The sequence below is a fragment of the Cheilinus undulatus genome, linkage group 1, assembly GCF_018320785.1.
Source record: "Cheilinus undulatus linkage group 1, ASM1832078v1, whole genome shotgun sequence".
Classification (NCBI taxonomy): Eukaryota; Metazoa; Chordata; class Actinopteri; order Labriformes; family Labridae; genus Cheilinus; species Cheilinus undulatus.
In genome coordinates, this window is record NC_054865.1 from 34,808,790 (window position 1) to 34,824,559 (window position 15,770).

General features: G+C 38.1%; 1 protein-coding gene across 2 annotated transcripts in view; it reads left to right on the forward strand.

Annotated features, from left to right (window-relative positions):
- The window catches only part of myo1ea (myosin IEa), a 73,085-nt gene that overhangs the window by 41,276 nt on the left and 16,039 nt on the right, over positions 1-15,770 (forward strand). For both annotated transcript variants that reach the window (XM_041786478.1, XM_041786486.1), the window contains exons 10-17: positions 6,904-7,100; positions 7,186-7,266; positions 7,918-8,004; positions 8,132-8,215; positions 10,145-10,312; positions 11,238-11,323; positions 15,045-15,126; positions 15,308-15,414. In XM_041786478.1, the coding sequence (XP_041642412.1) occupies positions 6,904-7,100; positions 7,186-7,266; positions 7,918-8,004; positions 8,132-8,215; positions 10,145-10,312; positions 11,238-11,323; positions 15,045-15,126; positions 15,308-15,414 (892 nt within the window). The remainder of the gene's footprint in view (positions 1-6,903; positions 7,101-7,185; positions 7,267-7,917; positions 8,005-8,131; positions 8,216-10,144; positions 10,313-11,237; positions 11,324-15,044; positions 15,127-15,307; positions 15,415-15,770) is intronic.

Consider the following 15,770-nt stretch of genomic DNA (forward strand, 5'->3'; position numbering starts at 1 on the left):
AAAACAATACAACATGAGCTTTTAAACCAAGTGTTTTGATGCTGATCTTGTCCCTTTAATCTATAAATTAAACTTAAAGGGAATAATTCCAGTGTAAGTTATCACTAGCTCGAAAAACTAGCAACGCACACGTACTGACACAGCTGTTTTTACCTCCTGCTGTAACGCAGCTACATGCCAACGCATGCAGGAAAGAAAGAGGGACAAACAGTACTAATGCTTTGTGGAGTTTCTTTTTTCCTTTCTGTTTTTTGTGGCCACAGAAGAGAGAGGAAATAAGGATTTTTTCTTTCAGGAACGGATTACTTTTACGAAAAGGTAACCAATAACATTACTTTTCTGAAACTGATTGCGTTACTCTTAAAAAGACTCTCAAAAAAGAGTGATCAGATTACTCTTTGGGTAACGCATTACCGCAACACTGGTCATATCAAAGTAGTTTAAGGTCTGAAACACATTTAGATATCTGTATCGATATCAGTATCAGATGAATTTAATCTGTAGATATCAGCATATCAGGTATCACCAACAATCCAATATTGTGCATCCCTAAAAGAGGGCTATATTTTCTCTTCTGCATGACATTAAACTGAGAGAATAAGGACTGTTTGATAATCATGGTCTGTAATTATTTGTTATGGCAATCAAAAGATTTTGCCACAGCCAGAAAATTACCACATTATTTGTTTCTGGGTAGAAAATCAGTTATCTGCTCTTAAATGTTTGACACTTCAGCAGTCTTTCATTGTTATGGCTAGAGTGTTGTTCAACCTGATCATACTCAGACAAATGTTTAGGTAAGAGGACACTGGCCATTCTTTTACGGCTGAAAGACAAGAAAAGAGACAGGCATTAAGTGAGGAAAAACAAGCAGAGTGTCTATTGACATGCCTGTTGCCAAAATATGCCAACACTAGCACGCTCACATTTTTCCCCTGACAACTGTAGCACTACAAGTGAATGTGTTTGTTATAACAGGCCTAATGGTCTACAGCCATGCTAGTGGCTCATGGTGGAACTTGGTTCAGCGGTGCTATGAGCTGAGCGTAAGAAAGTATGTACGTCAGTGTTTACCAGGTTTACTGTGTCAGTTTAGCACGGTCGCATGCCAGACTCTGACACAATAGGATCCTGTCTGTTTATGTGTGTGTGTTTCAGCCTATGCATGTGTAGCATGATCAGAAATAAAGTGTAAAAACTGAATTTCCTCTTGTAGAGTTAATGAAATGTCTTCTTCTTGCACTTCTGCTTCTTCTTCTCCTTCTTCTGTATTCATGGGCATGTTAGCCAGTTTTAGATTTGAACTGGTTTCAGCAGTAGATGAAAATCATGTGAGTTATTATGGTCCTTGCTCTGGGGAAGATGAATGTTTGTACAAAGTTTGATGCACCTCTGTTAGACAGCCAGCACATACATTAGTGGAATCCTTGACGGGCTGGCGGGGCTTGCTGAAAAATCATCCAGTATATCCAGTGGTTATATAGTGAGTGAAATTTGGACTGAAGCAAAGAATGATAAACATGCTATCAAGAGAGACTTGGTTTTAAACATTGATAATAATCAGGTTATGACTAAGGCTAAGGACAATGCTGCTGGCGTTCATGCTGAGTCTGGGTTTTTTGTGATTTTTTCTTTTTATTGCATATTTTTCTCTCTGGATGTCTCTCTCTCAGTGTCCTGAGCTGCCCCTCTTTTTTTGGTTTTTGCAGATTTTTCTTTCTTACCACTGTCACTCCCTAAACTTTTATTGTGTTAATGCAGGGCTGAAGCCAACTGTCTGGAATAATCCAGGCCCTGTTAGATTACCAGAAAATAAAATGCTACTGAAGGTCTGGACATATTTTGTCAGACGCTAAAATTAGCTGGAAAATACTTCTCCTCCTGTCCCCCCATCTCGCTTGCTTTTTTTCTCTGCCTCAAATTATTCTTCTCTCTTTTCTTTTTCTTTCTTTCTTCTTCCTTCATAGTGCTCTGTCTCTATAATGGAGATGAAAGAGTATTTATCTGTGTACAAAGCTGCAAAATGTTTTGTTCTTTGCAGATGTAACAGCAGCTATCCATAATCTCTGCCTTTTCCGTACAGTCTGGTCTTCCTTATTCCGTGCTTAAGCTTATGTGTGTTGCACATATTCATACCCTCATATGCTCCCCATATGAAACTTTACCAGCCAAGTCCACATAGATGTTTACTCGCACTTAATAGAAAGAGTCAGTGCGTCATCTTTGGTTGAAAGAAATGTTAAGGCTAGACTCTACTAGGAGAAAATAATTTAAACATCAGTTTGCTTATTGGGGCAATTTTTCTGCCAAAAGTAGCTTGATCCTGACAGTAACATGCTCCTTTTATATTGAAATTCTTGCCTATTTTTTTGGATTTCATGCTTTTCAATTCAACTTTGGGTCCTGACTACACTGTAAAACTGGACAAGTTGAAAATATGTTAAAAATTTTCAATATGACTCAAGTTAAAATATTAAATTTGCCTCATGTCTTTCACATTTTTCAATTTTGAACATGCCAACCCAAATTAAACTAATTTGCTCGGCTACAAGAAAAGAAGAACGAAAGGTGCACTTTGACCCAAAAACTGCTGTTCACTAGAGTTCAGTACCTCATCCAATGATGCTATGCTGAAGTTGGTCACCATGGATGGGACTTATGTAACTGAGCTGGCAACTTCACTCATGGTGCAAAAGTGTCCAATCCCCAAAGGTTTTCAGGGAAAATGGTGCGGATTAAGGGATAATTGTCTAATAATTTGAGTAAAAGGACAACAATACTCTGAGGATTGAGTACTCTTTACTTTAAACTAAAAAAATAACTCTATCAACTCAGAAAAACAGAGGTGAAATAGCTAATTCTGGGTTTTTAAGTGAACATACCTCATATTTTTTATCAGCCTTCTTCTGTTCAGTCTTAAAGTGTAGAATCATTTTGGAGTTTCTTACCATTCTTTTACAAAAACTGCAGGTGTACACAGACTCAGATAATGATAGAGCATTAGTTCACATCCACATCAGATGAAAAGTCCATTACCTTTAAAGATGACACACATCATACCCTCTCTCCAGCTTTGAACACAGTCCCATGTGTCCTCTAAATTAAGCATATGTGCAGTTCTATAATATAGTGTACCAGCTGAGGGGCAGGTATTCTTATAATGACCTGTGATTTCACAATGAGCTTAGATTCTGAAGAGACAATCAGATTTTATGTTTTCAGACACACCTGGACCATGAAGAAAGTAAAACCAACACAAATGCTGGTTTTCATATGATCCCTATTAGTTTGACAATATTGTTTAAAAAAAGCGATCTGTGTAATACTTTGCTAACAGAATTCTTTTTTTCTAGAGCCTTAACATGTATGTATCCAAAGTTTCATTTTTGTAACCCTATTTTATCTCAAATCTTTGCTCCCCCTCACCCTGGCAATCAAGCCAAGTGAATGCTGTTACAGTGAAGCATTGGGTGACAAAAAGACATATACACTCCTGATCAAAATGTTAAGACCAGTTGAAAAATTGCAAGAATTTGCATTTTGCACTGCTGGATCTTAAGAAGGTTCTAAGTAGGGCTTCAAAATGCAAAAGAAGAAATCGGAGTGAGACAAAAAAAAAAATTGGAGCAAGCAATTTATTGAAAACAACAATTAAACTGAAATAGGCTGTTCATCAGCTGATCAAATTTATAAGACCACAGCCTTTTTAAAGTCAAAGTCTTTGCAAAAATGTGGATTTCATTTTCATTTTCTGTCAGGTATTCAGCTTTCTGTCTTTAAACGTAGTCGGATTGTTGAGCTGCATAAGCAAGGCCTCTTGCAACGCACCATTGCTGCTGAGGTTGTACGCAGTAAGACAGTCATTTTTAATTTCTTAAAAGATCCTGAGGGTTATGGAACAAAAAGTCAAGTGGTACACCCCAAAAAAATTTCACCAGCGCCGAGCCAGAGGATCCGATTGGCTGTCCATCAAGACACAGGACGATCCTTGACCCAAATTAAGGCAGTTACTGGTGCTGACTGCAGCCCAATACGCATCAGACGTCATCTGCGAGGGAAGGGCTTAAAAAACAAAGAATCATCTCCAAAGGCCTTGTCTCCTTCAACGCTTCAAAATTGCCCATTTGGACTTTGCAAGGGAGCACCAAACATGGGACATTGAAAGGTGGAAGAAAGTTTTATTCTCTGATGAGAAAAAATTTACCTTGATGGTCCTGATGGCTTTCAACGTTACTGGCATGACGAGGGGATCCCACTTGATATGTTTTCTACGCGGCACAGTGGAGGGGGTGCCATCATGATGTGGGGTGCTTTTTCCTTCAATGAAACAATGGAGCTTCAGGTTGTGCAGGGGCGTCAAATGGAGGCTGGCTACGTGAAGATGTTGCAGCGGGCATCCGTCATGACTCATCTGTGTGGTAATGACTGGGTTTTTCAACAGGACAACACCCACATGACAAAGGACTTCTTCCAGGAGCATAACGTCACTCTTTTGGACCATCCTGCATGTTCCCCTGATCTAAATCCAATTGAGAACATTTGGGGATGGATGGCAAGGGAAGTTTACAAAAATGGACATCAGTTCCAGATGGTGGATATCCTTCGTGAAGCCATCTTCACCACTTGAAGCAACGTTCCCACTAGCTTCCTGGAAACACTCGCATCAAGCGTGCCAAAACGAATTTTTGAAGTGATCAATAAGAACGGTGGAGCTACTCATTACTGAGTCCTTTTTTTAAACTTTTATTTCTGTTTTGAGGGGGGTTTCGGGTTTTTTGAACTATGTTCTTAAACTTTTGATCAGCTGATGAACAGCCTATTTCAATTTAATTGTTGTTTTCAATAAATTTCTTGCTCCAGCTTTTTTTGTCTCAGTCCCATTTCTTCTTTTTGCATTTTGAAGCTCTTATTAGAGCCTTTTCAAGATCTAGTAGCGCAATTTTTCAACTGGTTTTTAGATTTTGATCAGGAATGTATGTGTTAGTTCAGAAAGGCCACAGAATCAATTGATACTGATATCCACTAATTGATATCAGCTGATCTGATGGAAGCTCTCATCAGCTGATGGCTAGCTGATTTGCTCTAAGCACGTTAATGATGCTATAATTGCACTTATGCTGCCTTATTTAAACTGCTCGGTCTGACTACGCTCTGCTGCTTTCTCTGCAAGCTGCTATTGCAACCCTCCTCCACCCCAGCTCCTCCTTCATCCTACCTCTTACTTAATCAATGTCTTTTTGTGGTCACTGATGCTTTGTTCTGCACTGGGTTTTTGCTGATTTTCTCCCTGCCTTAGGCTTTTCTTATCGGCATAGGAAGAGCAGGAATGTGTGCTGTTTCTACTTGATGCTTTCTATGTAGGCTTGTGGTGTGGAATGGCAGAGGCATAACAGAACATGCATCCAGGTCGTGGTTATCTGAATCATCTTTAAATGAGGCAAATGGACTTGACTGGGTTTCCTTTTCCAGGAAGCTCAATCAAGCTCAGTTTTCCCTTTGATGAAGATTTGGATTGCATATAATATTAAAGGAATAGTGCCAAGTGGAACCAGGTTAAAAACTAAATACAACAATTCAAAGATGCTTTCTCTAGGGCCCTTAAAGTAAAATAAAATTACCTATTTTAGGTGCTAATAAATGAGTTTTACACATCTGTTAGAGGAGTTAAACACATGCTCTGACTCTGTCCTGGTAAAAGCTTTCCCATTCCACTTAATAAAAACAGCTGCTTTGACTAACAAATCACCTGCAGAGGAACTTTGTTTTCTTACGTAAGAGGCTCCAGGCTGTAGTCTATACATTCATACTTTTCCTGTGAACACAAAGAATGACTTTGCTCATGGTTTAAGGAGGCATATGGTCAGTCACACCCTTCTGTCCCATAAGGGGAGCTACTGCAGCGGTCTGTAGCATTCCCAGACAAACTGAGTCTGAGAGCCATTTCCTTTTAGGGGAAGTGAGTCATTGTAATAAGGCAGGGAGGGGCTCTCAGGGGAGAAAATCAACGCCAGGTTAGGACAAATGATCTGAGGCGTTCTCTACTCTTTTTGTTCAAGTGTTAGCATGAAATGATCCTTTATTTTGTAGTCAGCTTTGAACCAAAGTTAGAATGCTTAGACTTCTCTCCAGAGTGTTTTTGTCTTGTTTGTTTCAGAGATTTTTACTCCAAAGTTATGGCTTTAAACCACAGTTGCTTGCATTGTGAATATACATATAAGCCTTTATTATTTTTTGTTAGAGTTTCTCTTTGATTGATGACAGTTGATGGGTACTGGGAGCAGTGGTTTTGCACTAGCTCTTTTCAGTGATGTTTAAAAAAATTCTCTTTATTCATTTCCATACTTTTTTATATGAGACATAGTATTACCAGTAATGAAACAGCATCAACTTGATGTTACCTAAAAGTTGAACTTAATAAAGTTCATTAGCTGTTTCTGAAATATTTCTTCATTTATAAATTAATCTACAAAAAAATAAAACTGGAATATCACAGTGACATAAGTATTCAGACCCTTTACCCAGGACCTAGTTGAAGTACCTTTGCCAGCAATTACTGTCCATGTCCCATAAATGTAATTTACCACAGGTGGACTTCAGTCAAGGTGTAGAAACATCTCAGCAACAATCAAGAGAAATGGGAGGCAGCTGAGCTAATTTTCAATTGTTGAGAAGAGTCTGAATACTTAAATCAATTTGATATTTCAGTTAATTTATTTTTCATAAATTTGCCAAAAAAAAAATCAAATAAAATTAAATAAAGAAAAATACAATAAAATTCTGTATTACTTTGTTATTACGAGAGACTGTGTGTGGATTAATAATAATATGTAATCCTTGTAAAATACAAGGAATGCAAGTTTTTAGTATGTTTGTTAAGGTTGTATCCTCTTTTTCCTTTACCAGTCCTAGCCTTTCCTGCTTTTCTCCTTGGAATCGACCAGAATCGTCTGAAGGAGAAACTGACAAGCAGGAAGATGGACAGTAAATGGGGAAATGCAAAGGAGTCCATTGACGTCACCCTGAACGTGGAGCAGGCGTGTTACACGCGTGATGCCCTCTCCAAAGCCCTGCATTCACGGGTGTTTGACTTCCTTGTTGAGGTATTATCATATTTTTGAGTAAATTCTTATATTTTGAAATATGCACAGGTGTTTAAAGTTTGTTAACTCAATCCTCTGATTTCAGTCCATCAACAAAGCCATGGTAAAAGATCATCAGGAGTTTAATATCGGAGTACTGGACATTTATGGATTTGAAATTTTCCAAGTAAGTGTTTCTGGCTTTTCACAGGCTGAGACATGGCTGCTGGATTTTACTGTGGAGCAACACATAGATTAGATTAACAGGTTTTACCGTTGAGCATTTAAACAGATTAAAAGAAAAGGATAAAACTAATTTATAAAGTATGTGGATTAAGTTCTATGTCCTGATTGAAACAACAGACCTTCACAGTCTTCCTAATCTGATTATTGTTTAAGTTTGAAGACCCTGATTTGTTGAAAGGCTGGACAACTGAAGTGCTGTCATGATTATATTTGGCTTTAAAAGAGCTCAGTGTTTTCTGATATGAGTCACAGACTCATATTAGAAAGCATGAGTAATATCTAAATGAATTCAGCCACTCCACCTGTCTTTAAGGTCAAAGGTTTTCCTCTTAAATACAACATTAGTAAAGGTCAGCAGCATTTTGTTCACCTCAGGTTATCAGACAGAAAGCCCTGCTCCAACATAACATAAGGCTTTGGCTCAACTTATTTTGTACTGAATTGCACAATGGGTCTCTTTTCCCTAAGCGTTGTGCAGCCTGTGTTTACCTTCAAACAAATCCTACTGAGCTTAAAAGATATCCATGCTGTACTGAAGAAAGAGCTCACTTAGTGCCTATGGATTAAATTGATTGTGTTGTCTCTTCATCAGAAAAATGGATTTGAACAGTTCTGCATCAACTTTGTGAACGAGAAACTGCAGCAGATCTTCATTGAGCTGACTCTGAAGGCAGAGCAGGTACATTTTCTCCTCATTCTTTGCTTTCATTGTGGATTATTTTATTATCTTGCTCCATATGATGTCCTTTACTCTGACTTATTGCATATATGCATGGTAAACTCAAGTTCAATGCTTCTCTTTGTAGGAGGAGTATGTGCAGGAGGGCATCAAGTGGACTCCGATTGAATACTTCAACAACAAGATCGTCTGTGATCTCATCGAGAGCAAAGTAAATAAATGAGAGGAAAAATCAAGAAGACTCAGTTGACCCCTACCACTTAGTACTTCAAGACTACAAAATCCTTCATTATAAGATTATGTTTGGGCTTTATTTTGCCTTTATTATGAAAGGACAGCTGAGGACAGACAGGAAATATGGGAGAGATTAGAGGATGGCCCGCACCAAATAGCGCTGAAACAGAGAATGGATCCTGCAACCAGTAGGCTGGGTACTATACACACATTATCCTTGACAATTATAGTCAGAGCTGAAATCATAAATCAGATTTATTAACTACTAGATTAACTATTTATTATAATTAATGAGTATTTTACAATATTGCTCTTTTATCTGCAAGAGCATTTGTAGGTTTCTTATTGCTTATATGCGATTTAACTATTCTTTTACATTTTTCAGCAATTTGTTAAATTAACCCTACAGATGGATGTGTTTCACACATCCATCTGGTAAACCACTCATATGCAGCGTTAGGAAAGGGCAGAGGCTTTGAAAAAAACTCGGAGGGTGATTGGATGAATGTTCTGTCCGTCACATCCTTACGTGCCAATCGGAGCAATAAAATGATGTCGCCGCTACCGAGGAGTAAAACGGCTCTGGTAAACTCTGTACAGAACTGCATAATGTGAACCATGGCAAGTGTAGACATGTCAGTACACGACTTTTGTCGTTTTTGAAATGAAAACAACTCACTGCTGTTCTTAGTTCTTCTTTCAACAAAGAAATGTCGCCAAGTTCTGATAAAAATGACACTTTAGCAGCATCCACGCTAATGTCTTCCGCCATATCTGCACCGCTCTCTTGTTGCTGCTTGCTTGCATCACAAATCTGCCGCACCTGAAAGTACTGCCCCTCATCACTGATTGGCCCTGTCGCTTCCTAACTGGGCCCAAACGGTTCAGACTGGACCTTTGCAAGATTGATTCGCCAGTGAGTAACACGGAAACGGGCGTATCTATCTGCTTCGCAAGGTTATAAACAAATGGTTTAACAACCACATAAATGCATTTTAATGTATATGTACTGTATCATTTGTGCACTTGTAATGGCGTTATATGCAAGAATAGTGTGCATTAAAAGCTGCCTATTTTCTGATGGCAACAATGCATTTAAATGCTAGTTTGCTGAGCATTTCAGATATTTTTGTAAACAATATTTTGGAGTTAATGTAAATTATTTCAAGCAGGTTGTATTCTTATGAAGATGAGTGGAAGAGGATGGAGGTTTTATTCTTTTGTCACCTGTGACAAATTGCAATCTCTGTAAACTTGTTTTAAATTTTTGATATTTACTGAATTTCTTTGTACACTGCAGATCTTACTAACTTCCTGATGCATTGCTGTGAGTTGCAGCATAATATCCTCAAATGGCTCTTAATTTGATTCATCTATCCCACTGAGAGGTTAAATCCGTGAAATGAACAACAAGGGCTTTAAAAAAAGCCTCCATCTGAGAGGAATGGGGATCTGTATCAGTGCTTAAATGATTCAGACCCGTTTTAGTTAATCCACTGACAAGTTTACATGTGTGGCCTGGATGGAGGCTTGGGTTCTTTGAGTTACAGACATTGTAAGTGCAGCATAAACCAAGGTTATGATGTTAACTAAAAACACTAAATACTAAGCAAAACGTTGTTTTATAAAAATATTTTATAACTATGGTAGATGAATAAAAAACACCAAGAAGAAATAGTAGCAAATAGGCAAGGAAATCTGAGTTAAAAACACATCTGGAAATAGTTTCTTAATTATCAGAATTAATGCTGAGTATTTTCATCAACTTAAATTAACTGGACCTTGAAATCAAAAAGAAAAATTTCTTATTACTTAGTTAACTTCAGAATAAATAACCTCCAAGTGAGCTATGATTTAAGAGATATAAAAGTGTTATTGATTCCAAATGTTTCTCATGTAATCCTAGAATCCTCCTGGCATCATGAGCATCCTGGACGATGTGTGCGCTACCATGCACGCTGTTGGCGAAGGAGCCGACCAGACCATGCTGCAGAAGCTCCGAGTCCAGATCAACACCCATGAGCACTTCAACAGCTGGAATCAGGGCTTCATCATCCACCACTATGCTGGCAAGGTCGGTCTGAGGAGCTTTATTTACAAACAGTACATCCATGTCTAAAAGAACTGTGGTTCTTAAATATTTCTCTTAGTAAGCTTATTTTTATACCCTGAAAGTATTTAAATCACGATGATCAGCACAAGGTTTTCTCCACCTTCCTTCATTTGTCTCTGCCATGGTAAAAACTGAGACTATGTAGTTAATCATGCATTTCGCAGTAGGAAGCTGACAGCAACTTCTGGAAATAGAAAGTTATAAAAATGTTATTTTTTATGGTGTTGGTATGGGAGCTGTGCCTGTTACACCACACTTTGAGATCTGTCATAAATATACACAGCTGGTATTTGAATTCCATTAGTCCATGCCATCATCTTCCTCCTTTTAAGTTTTACCGTCTAAACAAACCCCTTTCTCTCTGTTACATCTATTTATGGTTGCAGTCCCTCTTCTTCTGTATCCACGTGCTTCAGTGTCATACATGATCAATCTTACTCTGTTTATACGTTACAGTTCATCTGTAGCCTTTTTTTGCATTCTTTTTCATTGTGGTGGTCTTGGGCTGAGGTAGTCTCGTGTCATTCTCCAGATGTGTGGTGGCCTCAGCCTGGCACACATGCCGGGGGCTTAATGAGCCATGCTATAAAGACTTGAGGGGCTCCCATGACCGGGCTCTGAGCATTCCTGCAGTCTGTGTCTACAGTAACGCAGAAACAACATGCTTCAATTCATACACTTTTAAACCCCTGCTGCTTTTATAAGAGAGTTAATCAAGGGAGGTGTAGAGTTTGGATTTGCAACCCTGTCATTTTGTTCCCTCATAACATTTAAGCCCTTTTTCACATAATATTAGTCATACTTCCTAATTTTAACACAAGTCATTTAATTCCTGTCCTTTTTTAATTATGGCTCATTAAAGTCTGTCTGTGCTTCTCTCCTCCAGGTGTCTTATGATGCTGAGGGTTTCTGTGAGAGGAACCGAGACGTCCTTTTTACTGACCTCATTGAGCTGATGCAGAGCAGTGAAATGTGAGTAACTCGACATGTGGTGAGAGTTTTGATAGGGACTCCTCTATTGTAATGCATATGGCAATAATTAAAAACATGAGACTGTCAGACGTTGCAGTGCAGCTGGAAACAGGCAGTATGCAGCAGAGGTGTGCAGGGCAGGGTTAATGTGCTGCCCTCTGCCCTAAATCTCATCTCTCTGGCTGCTGTCCAGATCTGCAGCTTTTTTGGGGGGTTTACCCAGCCTTGAACATGGAGTCTCCTTGTGGGGCTGCATTGTGGAGTCTGCTCCCTCTGGGTTTTAGTTTCTTGGACTGTCTTTGTGTCAAAGTAGCCATCTGTGCAAACAGCCTCACATTGTCTGTGTGACCCCTGCAGGCCTCAGGCACCACTTGCCCCCTTTGTGTTCACATTTTGTTTGGCCTCAAAGAAGGTTATGTCAAAATCCCATTCAGACACGTGCTGGAAAAATCATGCACTTTCTCCCATATTTGCTCATGTAAACATGTACATTAATAAACATATAAGTGCATAGTTAAAAGAGTTGGCTTGGCCACGGAGAGAGGAAGCCTGAGGAGGAGGAAGGAAGCAGCCTCATTCCACAGAGCAGCAGGTTTGAATAGAGAAGAAAGGAACGACCACTGTTGTCAGCTGGACATTATTATCAGACTTCTTTTCTTAAACACAACCTGCTGATCCTTTCTCCTATGTCCATGGCCTTGATTCAGATTATCAAAATCAAACAGATATGAGAGGAAGCCAGAAATGGGTGAAAAAAACAAATGTTTGCATAAAAATCTCAGAAGGAATAAATAATAACACCAGAGGTGGCGATGTAAACAAGCTGAATTAAATAAAATTAAGAGCAGCTTTCAGCCATGCCAGACTGTTTCCACATATTAATCATGCAAGTTTTTCCATTAAAAACAGGTGACATTTTTTAAAAGGATCTGTGAAAAACATGTCCTGAGCATCTAGACATCAATTTAGTGCTTCAGAAGGGAAACCATTTAAGTTTCAACAAATGGCCTCAAGGCAGACCTGAAAAAGGCAGAATTAGCTTTACTAGCTAAGTTTGCTTATGCAACAAAGAATTTGACTCCAGTTAGCTTTGCTCTCAGTGTATAGGAATTAAACATTAAATACAAAAAATAAAAAAAACTGAAAAGTCTTGAAAATTACGATTTACATATGAACAAGCTCTTGTAGGTATTTTTCCAGTATGTACAAGTCTGTGTGTATCAATAGTATGGTTGAAAGATGTACAAAGGGTGTAAGAATGCAGACAAGACATGATCAGAAGTTAACCTCACACGCCAGATGGATTTGTTTCACACATTCATCTGGTAAACCTTCCATAGATGGCATTTGAGAAAGGGCAAAGCCTTAAAAAAAAAAAAACTCGGAGGCTGATTGGATTAACGTTCTGTCCGTCACATCTTTACGGGCCAATCAGATCAACAAAACACATGACCTCGTAGCCCCAAACTGAGGTGCGCCGCTACCGACGGGTAAACTCCATAGAAAACACGAACCATGGTGACTGTAGACATGTCAGTACACGACTTTTGTGGTTTTTGAAAAGAAAACAACTCACTGCTGTTCTTTGTTCTTCTTTTAACAAGAAAATGTCATCAAGTTCTGATAAAACTTATGCTTTAGCAGCATCCATGCTAATGTCTTCCTCCATTATTGCACTGGCCTCTTGTTGCTGCTTGCTTACGTCACAACTCCGCCGCACCTGAAAGCACTGCCCCTCGGCACTGATTGGTCCTGTCACTTTCTAACCAGGCCCAAACTGTTCAGATGGGAGCTTTGCGAGATGGATTCGCCAGTAAAAAACACAGAAACGGGCAAATCCATCTGCTTTGCAATGTTATGAGAAGTATGAAAAATGATTGATTAGTGCAAATGGGATATGAGGTGATGCATTTTTCCACAGTCTCCATACTGATTTAAGTTACAGTTAATAGATTAATTATTTACAGCATTTAAGTACTGTAAATAGATTAAGCGAGCTAACGTAGGTATTTAAAATATAATAAAGTGGTGAGAGGAAGTGCAGGATATTTTACATTAAACAAGGTTAAATGAAAGTTCTATTTTATGACTCTGTGACTGCTGAGTAGTCATCATTACTATTCCAGTCAACAAAAACAAATCCTCAATATCATCATCGATTATTCAGCAGTCATTAATTGTTTATATGAAAACGCAGTGAACACGTGTTTATCTGAAAGCTAAATGAACTGTAAAGTTCAAACCCATGTATTTTTTTCTTCAAGAGATCCTAGAAGGAGTTTAGTGCCTTGGTTGAGCTAAAAAACACCTGAGCAAATGGAAACTACACAGATACATGCAACATTCCTATCAGCAGCACATCATACAATTGTGATTCTGCTGGGACAGAAGCTTTTAAATTATAATTATATAATACATAAAAATGTTTACCCTTAAAGTGGTTATCAAGCCTTAGGGAGATTACACTAGCACTGGTTAACCAGGGACCCACAATTGTTGTTAGTGTCCCTATATTCAGACTTATGCAAGAATTCAAGGGTTTGAGTGCATGCTGTTGGATTTTGATAACACTGTTTGTAATTCCCTTCATTGTAACACTTATGCGTTTGTGTAAAGGGTTAGTGTCATGACTTACTGTATGTCTGTGAAAAAAGATTATTTACTTTGGCACCAAAGGAAATATGTGATAAAAACTGGATGGATTGAACTGCTGCCCACAAAAACAAACCCATACAGAGATGAATGTCTTCTTTGACACTTTTAATACTCATATAGCCAAAAAACCCTCACATTTCTGAGTGTGTTGTCAATAACTCATGCTATAATTAAATCCCAACTTTATTAAAGGCTCGAGGTCCAGATATAAAACAACACAACCCATTTTTGCCATTTTCAACCCATTTTAATTTTCTGTTTTTAAGAAGGCTATATACTATGGCACAAATGAACAAAAGAAATATTTGTCGCTTCGATCGGAGTGGTTTTTCTAAGGTAAAAAAAAAAAAAAAAAAAATATATATATATATATATATATATATATATATATATATATATGTGTGTGTGTATATATATATGTATATATATATATATATATATGTATTTATATATATATATATATATACACAGTGCTTGACAAATTTATTAGACCACCTGTCATATTTGTCTCAAAGACCATCCAGCATCATGAAGTGCTTTAATGTGGACTCTCATTTTCAGTGAGCTCTCCACGTTTTACCATTTTGAACAGGAATGAGGAATTTCAAACTGAATTCACCCAAATTTGAGCCGGCTCACTGGGCTTCTCTGTGAAGTCAGAAATTAATCAAGCATAACATTTAACCACTAAAACTCATTTTTCTGTTCAGAAATGCAAGTAAATAACTATAATTTGACATATTAATCAAGAAATATTAATGTGCTTTCCTATTTTTTCAGTTTTGTTGTAAATCAGTACATTTGAAAATTCATGGATAACAACAATAATTACATTTCAGCATTAATCATATCATTTGGCTTAAAGAGCTTCTACATATTGGTGTATTAACCACTGCAAGAACATAAAAAATGATTTTGGTAATTACCAATGCGTTAAATTAGGGCAGCTGTGGCGTAAACCTTACTTTGGGTGGTGGTCTAACAAATTTGTTAAGCACTGTATACAGTCAAACGTCGATGTTCCATGTCAGTTTCTAACTTGTCTCTCTCATTTGCTCTCCTACAGTGCTTTCATCAGAGCACTGTTTCCAGAAAACCTCAACGCTGACAAGAAGGGTCGACCCACAACAGCAGGCAGCAAAATAAAGGTGTGTACTGAAGAGTGTGTACCTGTCCTTCTGCTTTATCAGGGTTACTGTGGGAAAAGGCCTGTGAAAAGATAATGTGTGTTTGCTGTTAGGTGGGAACACAGAAAACTCAGCAGCTTATTTCGTCACAGCAGCTTTCACATCATCTGCCTTTATTTTATTCTCTTATGCCTTCCTTTAGAAACAAGCCAATGATCTGGTGAGCACACTGATGAAATGCACTCCGCACTACATCCGCTGCATCAAACCAAATGAAACCAAGAAACCCAGAGACTGGGAGGAGAGCCGGTAAGTGATCGACTCACTGTGCCCCCTGTGGTCCTGACAGTGTCACATGACTCCATTCATCCAGTGCATTAAACATTTAAGAATACTCTAAAGGTCAAATGCATCCACATGTTTATAAATGTATCTATCTAAGAAACTTGTATGCTAAATTAAAAGAAACAGGGTGAATAAATAAATGATGTATAATGTATGCTTTAAGCATAAACATCCATATTTAATACGATTTTTCTGCAACTTTGTGTAAAAGCCTTCTATTCTTGAGTCACAGTTGACATTATAACATTTAAAATAATAGGTTGTTTATCACATACATGAGTGAAGGTAAATTATGAGAAACTTGGCTGAAAGTGAAACAT